The sequence below is a fragment of the Ruditapes philippinarum genome, unplaced genomic scaffold (assembly GCF_026571515.1).
Source record: "Ruditapes philippinarum isolate M1 unplaced genomic scaffold, ASM2657151v2 ctg6658_1_1_1_1, whole genome shotgun sequence".
Classification (NCBI taxonomy): Eukaryota; Metazoa; Mollusca; class Bivalvia; order Venerida; family Veneridae; genus Ruditapes; species Ruditapes philippinarum.
Window position 1 is genome coordinate 26,793 of NW_026853266.1, and position 14,828 is coordinate 41,620.

The 14,828-nt window shown below is 32.3% G+C and overlaps 1 protein-coding gene across 2 annotated transcripts; it reads right to left on the minus strand.

Moving 5' to 3' along the window:
- Positions 1–457: 457 nt before the first annotated feature.
- On the minus strand, positions 458–13,627 carry LOC132736327 (uncharacterized). Of its 2 annotated transcripts, XM_060723437.1 has the most exons (6): positions 13,363–13,627; positions 11,898–13,066; positions 7,640–7,853; positions 6,654–6,698; positions 2,360–2,482; positions 458–1,637 (listed from the first exon to the last, which is right to left on the minus strand). In XM_060723437.1, exons 2-6 carry the CDS (start codon positions 13,020–13,022, stop codon positions 1,456–1,458), a joined length of 1,689 nt encoding a protein of 562 aa, XP_060579420.1. In that variant the 5' UTR covers positions 13,023–13,066; positions 13,363–13,627; the 3' UTR covers positions 458–1,455. The 2 variants fall into 2 exon arrangements, with proteins under 2 accessions (XP_060579420.1, XP_060579421.1); XM_060723438.1 differs by lacking the exon at positions 6,654–6,698 and having other exon boundaries at positions 13,363–13,626.
- Between the last annotated feature and the right edge of the window lie 1,201 nt (positions 13,628–14,828).

The window sequence follows — 14,828 nt, forward strand, 5'->3', positions numbered from 1 at the left end:
CATTGCCCTTAATCAAGTCATTACCTGTTGCAATAATAACCTCTTGAATTTCAATGCATTCAAGAAATCCATTTTTGCACGAGTGATGTTGTCAATAAGATATATAATACGAAAAAACAGAAGAGAAATATTCAAGTCTCTGACAACATCCAGTCACACAGTTCCACAAGAAAGGCGCCCCCCCCCGTAGGGGTCGCAATTAAAAGAGGATTTAGAAAATATAGCAGTTCAAAGACCAGTTGAAGTGTTTGGACTTTGGAACAATTGTTTCACACATTTGTACCAAAACACAAAATAACTTGTAACCGCTCTTCGAAATGAGTTGTATAAAATGATTATTGTACACACACGCACCAATTATACAATTTTCTGTAATGACTCTCGGCATTTGATTAACGAAAGACCACAGTGACTGAATAAAATTCAAATGTATTGTAACAAATAAAAAGTTAAGATATATTGTAACAAATGTCATGCATTTCTTTATTTGCAAACAACATGAATTATTTCCATAACCAGACAAAGATTTTGGTCAACTTGACCAGTTTGTTTAATAAACGATTGTTAAAAATGTTATAAACCATTGGTATACGTTTGTTTACATCGTAATGTGTTACCATCACAAAATAAAGTTGTTATTTTCTGTCATTATTGAACAGATATGCATATTAAAAGTAATGAAAAGTAACGTTTGAAGACCACCTTCGATTGAAGAATCAACAATTATTAGATCCATTTGTGTGATTTTCTACTTGCCAGGCGTCCACCATGCATATGACCGTTGATAACTTAATACAGGTAAAATGTTATGTTTACACATATAATTATGATTTTTCATTGCGTAGTTGTGTTAAAATGAATAAAACGATTACAAACAGTTCTTTTGTAGTCAATTTGCGTACATAATTATTTTGTAAAATTGGAAGACGTGAGATTCTATGAAATATCGATGTATTTAAAGTACTGATGGAAGGCGTCTTTTGAAGTTTTGGTTTTTAAACACTTTTTAGCTCTCACTTGAAGAACCAATTCCTTGGGGACGTGAGAGGGAAGTAGGTAAACAGGTCCAAGTGGAGTCGTGGTAAATGATTTTCGATTTCCACATTCATGCCTTCATCCGAGGTTACACTCACACTTCGCTTTTGTACTGATAATGGGAAGTAACTTCCACTTAACTTTATTGTTTAAGCGTATGCATATTTTGCCCTTAGGCAAATGTAAGAAAAGAAGGCAACTTATCACCTTCCAAAACTGGTGAGGATATAATCACAATCTCGCAATTCATCGTGAAAAGCTCTCGATGAAAGAAAATCAGTCATGGACACCGTAAATGACGTCTAGATACGTGTATCAGACGTCTAAATGCCACTGTTTGTATTAAAAACTGACGAGAATAAATAAATAAATAAATAAATATTTGTATAAACGTATATCTTTGGAAAGTTAGTTAAAATTCTACCCTAATTTACAACTGTTACCACTTTTTCTCGATTCTTTTAGCAACATCTTTATTGTTTTTAAAGTACGCACGAGCGCGTTAACTGACGTCACTTTGCTGAGAGATGTCCATTTGTCCAATGAACGCAGAGCCATCTGTTCCGATGGAGGGTGAACACTCTTAAAATCCATGTCCAACACTAAAAGCAAAAGAGATAATATTCAATTTAAAAAAAAACAAAGTTTTACCTAATGAAAATGAAGTGTTCCAACCAATCATTATTTCTAAATAAGTATATGGTATATAGACCATTTAACCAGTTGTTATTTCAAAGATTTCTATTAATTTGTGGTAAGTGAAAAAGTAACGTAGCCAGATACTAGTCCTACGTATTCTGTGCAAGTGAGTGATATAGTACTTTAACTTGATGTTGCAAATGATACCTAAGTAACGATCGGTTATTTCTATAGGCCAGAGTTGCAGTGAAAACATTCGAACTGCATTTTTTACACACTGTAAAATTCACAAACAAGTGTGATACGCAAACCTCTAATTGAAAGACTTTTTCAAACTTATGTTTAAAGCTGCATGAGACGAAATATTCAAACTTGAGATAAGTGATCTAAGAGTTTAAGAAAAGTAAAAAGATTTAAGATCTTTGTAATGATTTACGTTATGTGCGATTAATGACTGATTTTGCAATATTTGTCATTATATTTCTACTGCGTGACAAATGCGGTAAGAGCTGGTTTTGCATATTTTGACCTCTTATTTTGTAATTTACGTGGATTGTAAGTGCCGTCTGCAATGTGTAAATAACTTTCTTTGTTCACTTCCCAATATTTTACTTTTAAATGCATTTTCAAAATTAGCAAGAATCTGGAGGCGTTGTGCTTTAACGCCTATTTTCGGAAGACTTACGTTCAAGATCTTGTGAGCGGAGTAAAGGGTTTCTAGGAGGGTTGAAGGGAAGTTTCTGATACATCTTATCCCAATCTTTACCAACTCCTTGCGCAGCCACATCTATAGCTTCTCTTAACGTATCTGTAAAAAATGAAATACAATTTAGTTAATAATTCATTTTAATATTAGAGAAAAAAAACACAAACATAAGTAGATGTTGTTTGGTTCAAATTTATGCCTCTAAATAATGATTTAGTCTTAAATTTAAAATCTTGCAGCTATCGTGTCAGTGTGCAATTTAATGAAAATGTATGCGATAGTTTTTGGCTTGTCTTTTTCCTAAACAAAAGATGCTGAAGTTAAGGCAATCTCTCAACCAGACTAAAATGAGCTCTAAATAACGCTAAAACTTATAAAATATGGACTTCATGGTCAGTTTTGGTTCAGTCCCTGGCTTTAAGATATTTTATCTAAATTTCATCTAATGTTTAACCTCTTATATGAAGGCTTTTTCTCTTGCTCTTGTCTTTCTTACCACTGTCTAACATGCAAAATGAAGTGTGAATGAAAACAGCCGACTAAAATGAAGTTTGGAGGATATTTCGACGAATTATAAAGAAAAATATTAAAATAATGTCGAATCAGGTGATTAAGAAAGAACAAAAACAAACAACAACAACAGCAAACAACAATCAAAAAATCATTTTCGGATACTCAACGCAATTTTAGCATTCTTACTTACAAATAATTTCAGCTATATTTTGCACAAACAATTAAAGCCGAACATACATTTTAATTTTTGTACGTGTCTTTAAACGCTAAAATAAAGTTTGATTTTGTGAAAGAATGTATTCTCATCTAGCTGTGAGCAACTTTAAAGCACGGGAAGGTTCTTGGTAAGAACAACCGCCCTTCCTCAAGGTAAATAAGTAGCCCCCTCATCACATTTTCTGACGGAACTCAAACCTACGATGCTTAAGGTCTCTGTGACTGAGTTGTTTACTATCTTTAAACAAATCATCCGTCTTTGCTGTTGGTTCGAATCCCGCCAGTGCTTTGATTTTTAAAAAGCTATCAAGCCAGCTGATGGATTGTTGGTTGTTTTACTCACGTAGCCACTCAAGTCTGATAATGGAAGATTACACGTCGTCGGTCTCCATCCATTAAACTAGAAATTCGTTAAATGACCTTCAAATTGCCTATTTGACTTTATAACATCTAACAAAAATAGCCATGTAGCTACGGAAGCCCATAGAATAGCGGTTTTTATAATCAAATCAAAAACACATTAAAAACCACGAAACAATCCATACTAAAACTAAATAAATATCAATGTAAACATTTGATCTAATGTAACTTGGAATAAAACTCTAAATCATATTGTCTTTGGTTACATTTGATGACAAGTCGATGTGTACTTTATTTGTCAAATCAAGCGCGGTGGAAATCCTTTGCAAATATTCATTTTGTTCAAACAATAAATTTTACTTACTGCATACCTTTGTATCAGTTTGGGCGTCACGAAAAATCAATCTGTGGATCTATTTGTTATCTACTTACACAAAAATCATAGTTTCTCAAGGTTTTATTAGATTTCCTATGACTAATTCCATTGTTTATCTTTAGAGAGGAATGTTTTATATACATACATTATAAGCTCAAAATAAATACCTAATATATGCAAGGAGACTAACTGTTTTATCTGTAAAAACGTATTTCAAACACTTGGTCTATTTGAAATAAGCATGAAATTTTGAAACTATTTTTATTATTTTTTCTTCTGTTTAAGCTTTAATTCTGGATTTTTGCCCTCAGTAGTATAATTTGATCAACATAAGAAAAAGTAGAAATTTAATAAAGAGTAAAATCACATGTATTAAACCGCGGTCTATATGAACCTAAAGAAATGTAATGATGTAAACGGAAACATGCTGCAAATAAGGTTTACAACTGGTTAAATTAGTAGAGAGTAACGGTTATATAACAGGGAAACTAATAGAGATTATTATATAATCTATAAATAGCTTTGAAATGCCTTTCCCTGATTGGCTAACAAGCAAATTTTTGTAAAAAATAACAGGTCAATATCAGAGTATATTCACTGTTTTTTTCCTAAAAATAGATTTTCAGAGTATATTCACCGGTTTTTCTTCTAAAAATAGATTTTCTGGAAATCCCTAAAAGAAGCAAGACTTTGACGTGACGTCATGCCAAGTTTGTTGTTATTATTCTGAAAAAACATTGAGTTGGGTGTACATAAGAGTCAAATGAGTCTATATTAGTTACTGTTTTGCATTTTTAAGAACAATAGGGATCAGCATGCCAATAGAAAGGGCCAAATTATGGAAACAGTAGACAAGCTGAAAAATAATGATTTCCATCATATGCAATGGCAGATGTGATAAGCCATATAAAAGCTATTTATAAATTATATAATAAAACATATATGTACTTTTTAGCTGTTGAATATGATGTGATATGTACTGAAAAATTAATATTGACCTCGGCTATCGCCTCGGTCAATATTAATTTTTTCAGTACATATCACATCATATTCAACAGCTAAAAAGTCCATATTTGTATAATATATAACCGATATCACCAAGTAACATGCAATATTAGATAGATATACAGTATAACCTCTGAAAACCGGACACCCATGGGTTCACACCCTTCTCAATTTCCGCTTTTTTGGGTTTTTTTTTGTTTTTGTTTTTTTTTTCTAAAGTAAAATTTAATTGTTTTAACCCAAATTTTACCAGAAATCGTTCGGAATTCAGAATTTAGAAGTTTCGGAATTTAGATATATGACTAACATAGAAAACAGAAGGAGAAATTTTGGGACTCTTAAAATTGTTCGGATTTCATCAGTTTCCGGATTTCAGAAGTTCCGTAATTCAGAGGTTTCACTGTATAAGGAGCTGAACATGTATTTGCATATGAAATATTTCGAGGTACATATAGATATACATAAAACAATAAATAAAACGGTAATTTCTTTGATGCAATATTTAAGCATCTTAGTGACTGATATTTTATTGATGTAACCAATATGGTTTCAGATTAATTCCCAATGGTTCTTTAAATGTCATGATATAGCAATTTTCACACATTGCAGGTACAGGAAGAACTCAAGTGCCCCTTATGATGGTGCCTAGGTGGAAACACTAGTCGACCGTTAGTACCTTGAAAAAAATGATATCCCCTAACAAACTTCGAGATCACTAAGCAATTAGGGACAAGTGAAATTAAGCCCTGTGCCACGAAGAGTCCCATTAGAAAAAAATCAAGAAACTCTATATTAACTCTCTATGTGAATATCAATTTTATAATTTCATACTCGTATTTGTATAAAATATTTTGTATTTAAAAATGAATGAATATCGGATCTACAAATAAAGGAGAAAACCATGCATACTATAATAGTGAGAAATGTTGTAATATAAAAGCTAGAAATAGTATTGGTTTGTGTCTAGAAGTAGATTTACAGAGTCAGTTTCCATCAACAAGACAAATCTCCGTCCACTAAATTTTTCTCCGTAACTTTCGGCTTTTTTCGTCAAACTTCGCTTTACTGATTATATTGATAATCGACGAGGTGTTCAGAACTCGAAGTCATATTAATTAAGCATCATCATCATCATCATCATCATCATCATCATCATCATCATTATCATCATCATTATTATTATTATTATTATTATTATCTTTCGATTTGAAATTCAAAAATATTTCATGGTCTCAATTAGATACCTAATTAATTACATGACATTCACAACTAAATTTCCTCCCAAAAGTACAAATAGGTATCATATTTCTCTAGAGAAAACAATCAATATACACTTAATTAAATTTTAATAACGAAAAAATTTAACATGCTGAAATTGGAGAAGAATGTCAAGTTGATGGAAACTTTCTAGAAATGGTGAACTACTGTGTATATACTGATATTATACATTCCTTTACTTTGTTACTAGACATAAAAAATAACTTATTTGTATCATATTTACCATCTTAATATAATTGTTGTATCAAATCAATAAAAATACTTTATCAACACACGTTTTACTTTGAAATTACGTAAATGGAACTTAATCGTCGGATAGACATTTGATGTTTTATACAGTTTCAAACATAAAATGTTCAAATTCAAAACTTTCAAATATGAAATACAATGATCAAATTTTCATTCTATCTTCTGAGCCCAATTAAATAAACAACAACAAAAAACCCCACTATTTTCCGTCTGCTCAAACGTAAAGAAGTGTGTAATATCAGAAGAAAGTAATATTAGGAGGCACGGGCTTACTACCTGGGGGTTCATGTATGCTCATGAATTTGAATTTACACATCCTTCCTGTTGACGTAGAAATACACGAGAAAAATGTGAAATAAATAAAATGTTAGTAACATACAAACATGTATATAAATGCTGAAAAATAAAATTTTAATTCAACATCGTCGTAAATTTATTTTAATTTGGACAAAAATAATCACCCACGACAAAGTCAAACATGATTTGATCACTATGATCACCTTTTGTATGATAACCCAATTTTACCCATGCCATGACCATGTATGAAATAATCCTCTATGACATTATGACCTGTTATATGATAACACATGACATGATTATGTATGAAATAATCACCTATGACATGATAACCATATATGAAACAATAACCTACTAATATGACATGATCACCATTTTTCATGGTCCCTTTGGACATAATGAATTATGACACGGTGTCAAGTATGAAATTTTCACCTATGACATTATCACTTATGACATTATATGATGACCAATGACATGATCACATTCATATTTGACATTATCACTTATGGCATTATCACCTACATGATGACCAATGACATGACCACATTTATGTTTGACATTATCACTTATGACACAATTACCAACATGATGGCCGATGACATGATTACGTGCATGTATGGCATAATCACACATTATGACAATTACATATAACATAATCCCCATGACATGATAACTTCGGACATGATCATATCCGTGCACTCGAACCTGGCTGCTTATTGTCATTCATTTTATACTTCAACCCTTATTGTACCCTTATTGTAGCAATGAACTGTTCTAATTAGAGATAATCAAAGATGATACAAAGTTCATCATACAAATAAAGTGATATTAGGTTCAGATAAGCATCAAATTACAATAATTCAACCAAATTACATTCTCGTCTGCAACGCAACAATATGGCATAATCAAAGTACTGCAATCACGTTAACCAGTCAAAAATCGTTTTACAAAGTTCTTCTTACCTCTAAAGTCAATTTTCTCGCCAGGAACGTAGCCGTCAAAGAATATTTTCTTGACCGTTGCTGGGTGATTCTTCACATAAATTATACGTTTAAGAGCCTTTATTTTTCTGTCTACAATTTTGAGGTCCTCCTCTGTTTTTCGAACCCGTTGCTTCTGGTCATTAAAAATTTCTGCCTGATGTCGGGCTTGCTTTATACTGGACTCGTATGTTCCCTATAGAAATAAAATTAAAATTGAATATTATAAATCGCTATTAAAGCTGCATGCCTCCAGATAAGTCAAAATGTTTCAAGAAGATCAACCTTGAGTACAATGTACCAAGATTTTGATAAAAAAAAATCAGTACGTGTTATGCGCGATTAATGAGTGACTTTGAAGTATTTATCACCATATTTCTACCGCGTTACTAACGCAGTTAGGGCTATTTATGCATATTATCATGACTTTTTGGTAATTTACGTGGATTGTAAGCGCCGTTTGCAAAGTGTAAATTAGTGTCTTTTTCCAATTAACAATATCTTACTTTTAAATACATTTTCAAAATGTTCATGAAAATTTGCATCAATCTGGAGGCAGGCTGCTTTTAAAAGTATTTAGACCATTGTCATTCCGAAATTAAAGCTCCATTGTATGCATTTTCTTAACACCAGAAAGCAAATAATTAAATGTTTGCTTCTTTTGTTGCGCTTATACACACATAAGGTAAAATATTGCCTCTTGTTTTCTTTGCCCGAAATAGGTTGAATATTTTAAAATATTTTATTAGCCCAACTAAAATGTACTATAACAGGAGAAAAGATCTAAATTTATTAAGTCTTGTTGGGTCTTTAAAACACGTTTGAGGTATTATTCATCCCCCCTTTTTTAAATCTTTTCGTGATCGATTTCATTATAAAATGTTTAATACATTTGTTTTGTATGAAAACACTTAAATGATTATATATCATTACACTAAGGCTACTTGTATTCAATTCACCTTTAAATATCCCTACTCGTTATCTTTCAACGGCTTTTAAAAGGGTACACAATGCGTCCACTAGAATCTTCAAAATATCGATTTAGAATAAATCGTACTTAAACTATAACAACTTCCCATTAATCTCTTAAAACTGCCAAAGGTTCGAATACCCACGTGTGGATAGATTAAAAAGATTCTCATCGATGATTTAGTTATTTTTTATCCCCATCGCGTGAAACAATGTCTTGCAGGCGCGCGGTGCAAATGGTTGCGCATATTCCAGAGGGGTTTTGACATTTTACTAGTTCCAATAAACCCATTTTCATCCCGCGAAGTTTATATTGCCGATTATAATAGAAGCCGTATGTAAAACTAACATCCTTCCTCTCTTATTGCATTCGCATTGTGGGGCTTATTGTCGCATTTGAAACCACAGATAATGTCGTTTCCTCGAACTAGGATCGTCTCCAAAAACTCATTTTTTCTCGAATCGGTGCTCGAAACAAACCTTTGTTTTCGCTCGAACTCCACAACCCCCCCGCTATGCCCTATTTACCCGGGGGTCGGAAATTTTTTTTAAATTTTAAAATAACAAACCCCCCGTACCCAAATTTCCCGCGGTTTTTTTTGCCGATTTTTTAAAACCCGTGGCAATTCCCTTTTGTTTTTTCCGGATATTTTTTTTTGTGGTAGTAAATTTTAAATTTTTAATTTTTAAAATTTCTTTTTTTTAACCAAAAAACAAAAAAAACATATGCCCTTTTTTTAAAGTTTTGTAATAAAAAAAACCCTATCAACGAATGCCCGTTCGTCACCCCCTTTTAAAAGTTCTTTTCAGGTTTTTATAAATTTTTAATAAAAGCCCCTTTTTTAAAAGATATTTGGGGCATTTTGGGAAAACCCTTTTCGTTTTTAAATTTTTAAATCTCCGGGTTTCCCTTTTTTTTATCAATAAAAAAGTCAAAAAAAATATTAAAGTTTCCCAAAAAATTAATAATAAATTTTTTAATCTAATCCTTTATAACAAATCGGTAGACGGTTTCAAAACACGCAAAAGAAATATTACATTCAATTTTGGTCCCAAAAAAGATTTTAAAATTCAAAAGTAGAGGTTTGCCCTTTTTGGTAAATTAAAAGATGCCCTGTCATCCCCCCCCCCGAAACCCGAAAACCCGGCGGGCCCCCTTTTGTTAATAAAATTAAACTTTATAAACTTAGACGTATAACTATCTTAAAAAGGTACAGTAAAACCTTCTGGTTTAAGTCCACTCGTCCACGGGAATGAAAATTGGTGTAGTTGGTTTTTTACATATGGAATAAATGATTTTGAGAATGATAATAGGAAAGGAAATCATGACTTATATACGTTAACAAAGTAAGAACAAAATAAAGCTTTATAAAAATATATTTGGATATTAAAAGGATTCCTCTAAGTTTCTTTTTTCATTCTTTTTTCCCACCGACTTGTTTTTTTTCCTCGACTTTTTTCTCGGCTTGCATATAATTTGACAAAGGTAGGGGCGCAAAATTTTTAATCATTCGACCACTTCGTTTTTAGAGAATGAACATTTTTATTGTGAAAAATGACTTAAAAGGAAAAGCATTTAAACATTTTTACCTAATATCACACAAATCGATTTTATATTTAAATCTAAATATATTTCTTTATTTTCTTAAGAGTATTTTTTTCCGTTTTAAGTGCAACAAATAGATGTATCTAAAATTTTGTGTTTTTAGGCTCTTTGACCTCAGTGGTGATTGAGATGTACTGGTCTTACTACTTAAATAATTTAATGGGAAACCCGTTTCTGCACTTAGGTCTTTTATAATTAAAAAAAAAGAGTCTTTTTAATAGGAGTGCACCCGTTACTGCACTAATTAAGGTCAGGGTATATTCTCAATCCATTTGATGTAAAGCTTTACATAATAAATGCAAATTTTGACTAAATGTAGTTATTTTATCATCATATTCCTACAGGTCAGGGTATATTCTCAATCCATTTGATGTAAAGCTTTACATAATAAATGCAAATTTTGAGTAAATGTAGTTATTTTATCATCATATTCCTACGCCGGTAAATTATGTTTTCACACATTTATGTCCTTTTTGTTGATTTCAAACGCAAGAGCCTATTTATATTTATTCATGTTTCTCCTCATACCATATTTAATCTTCACACACATTCTCTTTCTTTCAAAAATAGAAACAAGAAAAATCAGTGTGAATTTAGGAGCGTGCTCCTTTTATAGATTCTTTTTCAAAAATGAGTTAACGGTTAAAAATATTTTGTAAGATTCTTTTCATTATTTTAGTTTACAATATAAATAATGTAAACAAGGAAGTTTCAAGTGACACTTGAAATATGAACGTTTTAACCTTGATTAAACATTGACAAAAAAAGGGAAAAGAAAACAGGCAAATTTTGTGGAATAATTAAAAATGACGATTTTTGTATAATTAACTTAACTCTTACATTGGTCGAGTCGGGCTTCCGAAGTTTATATTTTATAATCATATTTTGATACACGCCACGACCTATTCAATATTTCTACAGTTCTAAATCATTTTAATAGATCATTTTTAGGTTGGGTATTAAGTCATATTGACACTGTAGAAGTCATATGACGACTCTAAACTAGCTGAATAGCTTCCTCACATGAAAGAATCCAAAGCCGCCGGTGGGATTCAAACCTACTGCAGTGTGGGTCGTCAGCGCCCTTAAATGAGGGGCTAGTGGTTTATTAATACCTTAAACACTTGCCGTCTAATATCCCTACACTGCATCGTCAATATAATACATTACTTGCATTATAACTAAACAAAATAAAAAAATAGAATCAGTTAAACAAAGAATGCCTTTAAATAGTGAAAAGCTCCTTTATATATGCCGGTTTTTGTATTCAGCTGAATACGGTACTTTAAAAATGGTTTCCGTGCAGTTAGACAAAAGTTCATACTGAGATATAGATAAAAAAAGTTTAGACCGAAATAGACATATGAAAAATGTGTCGAGTGTATTTTTCTTTGTTAAAAAAAATTCGGAGTGAAGTTATTCCTAAGTGCATTAATACTGATACTAGCGACCTCCTGTGTAGAGCAATCGATCTATGTAGAACGACCGATCTGGTTTTTATACATTTAGCAAAAAATATTCAATAGTCCATCATGAATCTGTAAATTATACCCTTTTTCACAAATCATAATATCATAACGCTCGCTGCGAAAAATACATAAACATACATCCTCTTGTACAAAGGTAAGATACTATTGGTCTATAAAACTAGAAAAGAAAATTTACCTTTAGTTTATGGTACTCTTTCTGCAGGTTGTACCTCGTCTCTCTCAGTTCACGTTTCCCGCGTTTCATTTGATTCAACTGTTTCTCTATTCTATTCACCTCGTGTTGAAGCCTTGCTGTCTTGTCCTTCATCCCGTCTGACGGTTCTCGTACCAAAGTGTGCAGCGGCCGTGAGAGAAGTTTCGTCGCCGCTTCATCAAGCTCTAAGTTTTTCTCATGGAGGATGTTTTCGGTCATTTCAATTTTGTCAACAACAGAGAACTCCCTCTTGCGGCAGAATTGTCTGTTAAAAACTGTTCCTTTCACCTTTTCATCCAGCTTTTTATTCTTAAAACTTGTCTGAAGCCCTTTTGCTTTGGTTTCTTGTATCCTGAAACTATTCTTTCTCGCCGCTTCAGTAATCACTGCTTTTTGCCGTTGTAAATATCCGATTTCAATTCTTATTTTAGTTACATATCCCTCGTCGGCCGTAACCCAACTCCTGAATGGATCACTCACGCAGAGAAAGGAATCTAATACCATGTGCATTGCGCGAACAGCATGCGCGTAGGATGACACGTACTCCGAGAACGAAATGTCAAACATTTCATTTATGTTACACATAGCTTTCTCCGCGTCATCTAGGCAACCACGTATTTCAGCTTGCCATTCATTAATAGCGTTCTCATATTCCCTAACACACTCCACGTCCAAATCTTCCAGCTCTGCAACAAAGCTGTGACAATATTTACCCATGTAATGTTTCAAAGCATCGTCAATGCGTTGGTAATTCAAGTCATAAATGTCTTCGAACGCCTTTGCGCGCTCACACACTGTCTGGAGTTGAGAAATTGTAGCCGTTCTGCTTCCAAGATATCCTTGGTCATTTTTCAACTTTATAAGCTCTTTCTCGAAGTCTTTATAATTTCTGTATTGCTTGTTGCTTTTGTTCTTCACCAGATTGATATACTCTACCCACTCATCCGTATTTTCATCAGTCACATCCAGTAACCACTTCTCTCTAAAATGTTCTGAATTTTTCTCCATCCGAAAAATAAGTTTCATGGCCTTGCGCCTCTCGCCCTCGAGGGAAATTGGTACCCTTGGAGCCTCGCCGGCCCTCGGGCTGCTCTTTTCACTCAGCATTGTTGGGCTTTTTAAAGAACTACTCTGCCTCGATAATCTACACACTATTAATAAAATAACCAATCATTGTTTCATGACTTCCATAATTTATTAAAAAAATAAAAATAGAATAAGAAAAAAACGATTTTATTGTTGCTTTTGCTTTAAATATCCTATATTCCAGTCTATTAAGTTTCACAGTCTATTTAAAACGAATTACGATAAACTTTTAATATTAAAGTGTTATTTTTTTCCAATATTCGTAATATGAGAAGAAGAAAAAACATGAATGCGTTAACAAATTGGAAAAGTATATTTAAATTGTTTTCCTTCTAAGATTTATATAAAACTAAATACTTACCCGCATTTCAAAAATCTTTTCACAGTTCCTAATTCCACATACAAATACTAACAGATTTAAACCTTTTTTATTTAGACAAACTTTAACAAGCAAGACTATACGTTTCTATTCATCTTGAAGCCTTAAAACGGAGTATAATTGGTTGAACACGTTTAAAGCAATGTAAATCAAGTTTAACAAATATACAGAAGTTGTTAAGTAGCTAGCTACAGATATCGCCGTTTTTATCAGCGTGTGTTAACGCTCAATAGTTGATAAACAAAGACTTCTATGTACGAGGTGCCTAAATAAATGGTATCAAATGTTTGCGAACAAGCAGATACAAATGTTGACAAAGATCAAACTAAATATATATTCTTGCATTGTCTCCAATAAATAAAAATCTGTATTCTTTGAGGCGCGCATGGAGAAAATAACAATGATACGAAAAAAGGACCGCAGACAAATCAATGAGGTCGGTAATAAACTTGTTGGTTCAATCAGGTTTAAAGATTTTTTAAGTATCTCCATTGATGTTGAAATTGCTAATCATTCACCTGCAGAAAATGTGTAATAGATTTCCAGTTTTTAATTCGGCACAGCCAATTCAAACTTTAAGGGATTTCAATATCAAAATGCAAAAACTGACCTTCCAATATACCGTGACGAAGTATTATATCTTTCTATGTCTGCAAGTTAAAAACCTTGATCCCATATATGAGAGTGGTATGAAATGTGGTATTTTGTTAGTACACACTTTGCTCATGGTTTACATTTCCAGAATGTATTTTGTTGGGTTGAGCGATTAGGCGTACAATATCAATTATTTGTCCTTGCTCCTTTTATAACACTTGGCAAACTAAGAGCGACCACAATCCTTTGCAGGCAGCTTGATATCCGAGAGCCTCAGCGTATTGTCAGTTTTAAATCTGCAACATTTTCTTCTTCTTCCTCCTCCTCATTTAATTTCTTCCTCTTTCTTTTCTTTCATCATCTGCTTATATTCTCCTTCTTTCTTATTTCTTTTCTTTTCTTCTTTTCAATCGTCTACTTCTTCTTTTCTACTTCTCTCCCTTTGTCTTCGTCTTCTTCTCCTTATTATCATCATCATCATCATTATTATCATCATCATCATCATCATCATCATCATCATCATCATCAACATCATTATCATTATTATTATTATTATTATTATTATTATTATTATTATTATTATTACATGTATTATGTATTATTATTATTATATTATTGCTGCTGCCATCATTATCATCATCATCATCATCATCATCAGTAATTTTCTTTATAAAAAGTGCCTGTGCTACATTAATATATTTCTCATGACTATATTGCGGGCTTTTCTGCCAAATAAAAGCAAAAAAAAGGGTATTTGACCTATATGTCAATATTTCATAATTCGTTACCTAAATAAACCATTTGTATCACAATTCAATAGCATAATCATTGGGCAAACTCGTTATGTTATTATC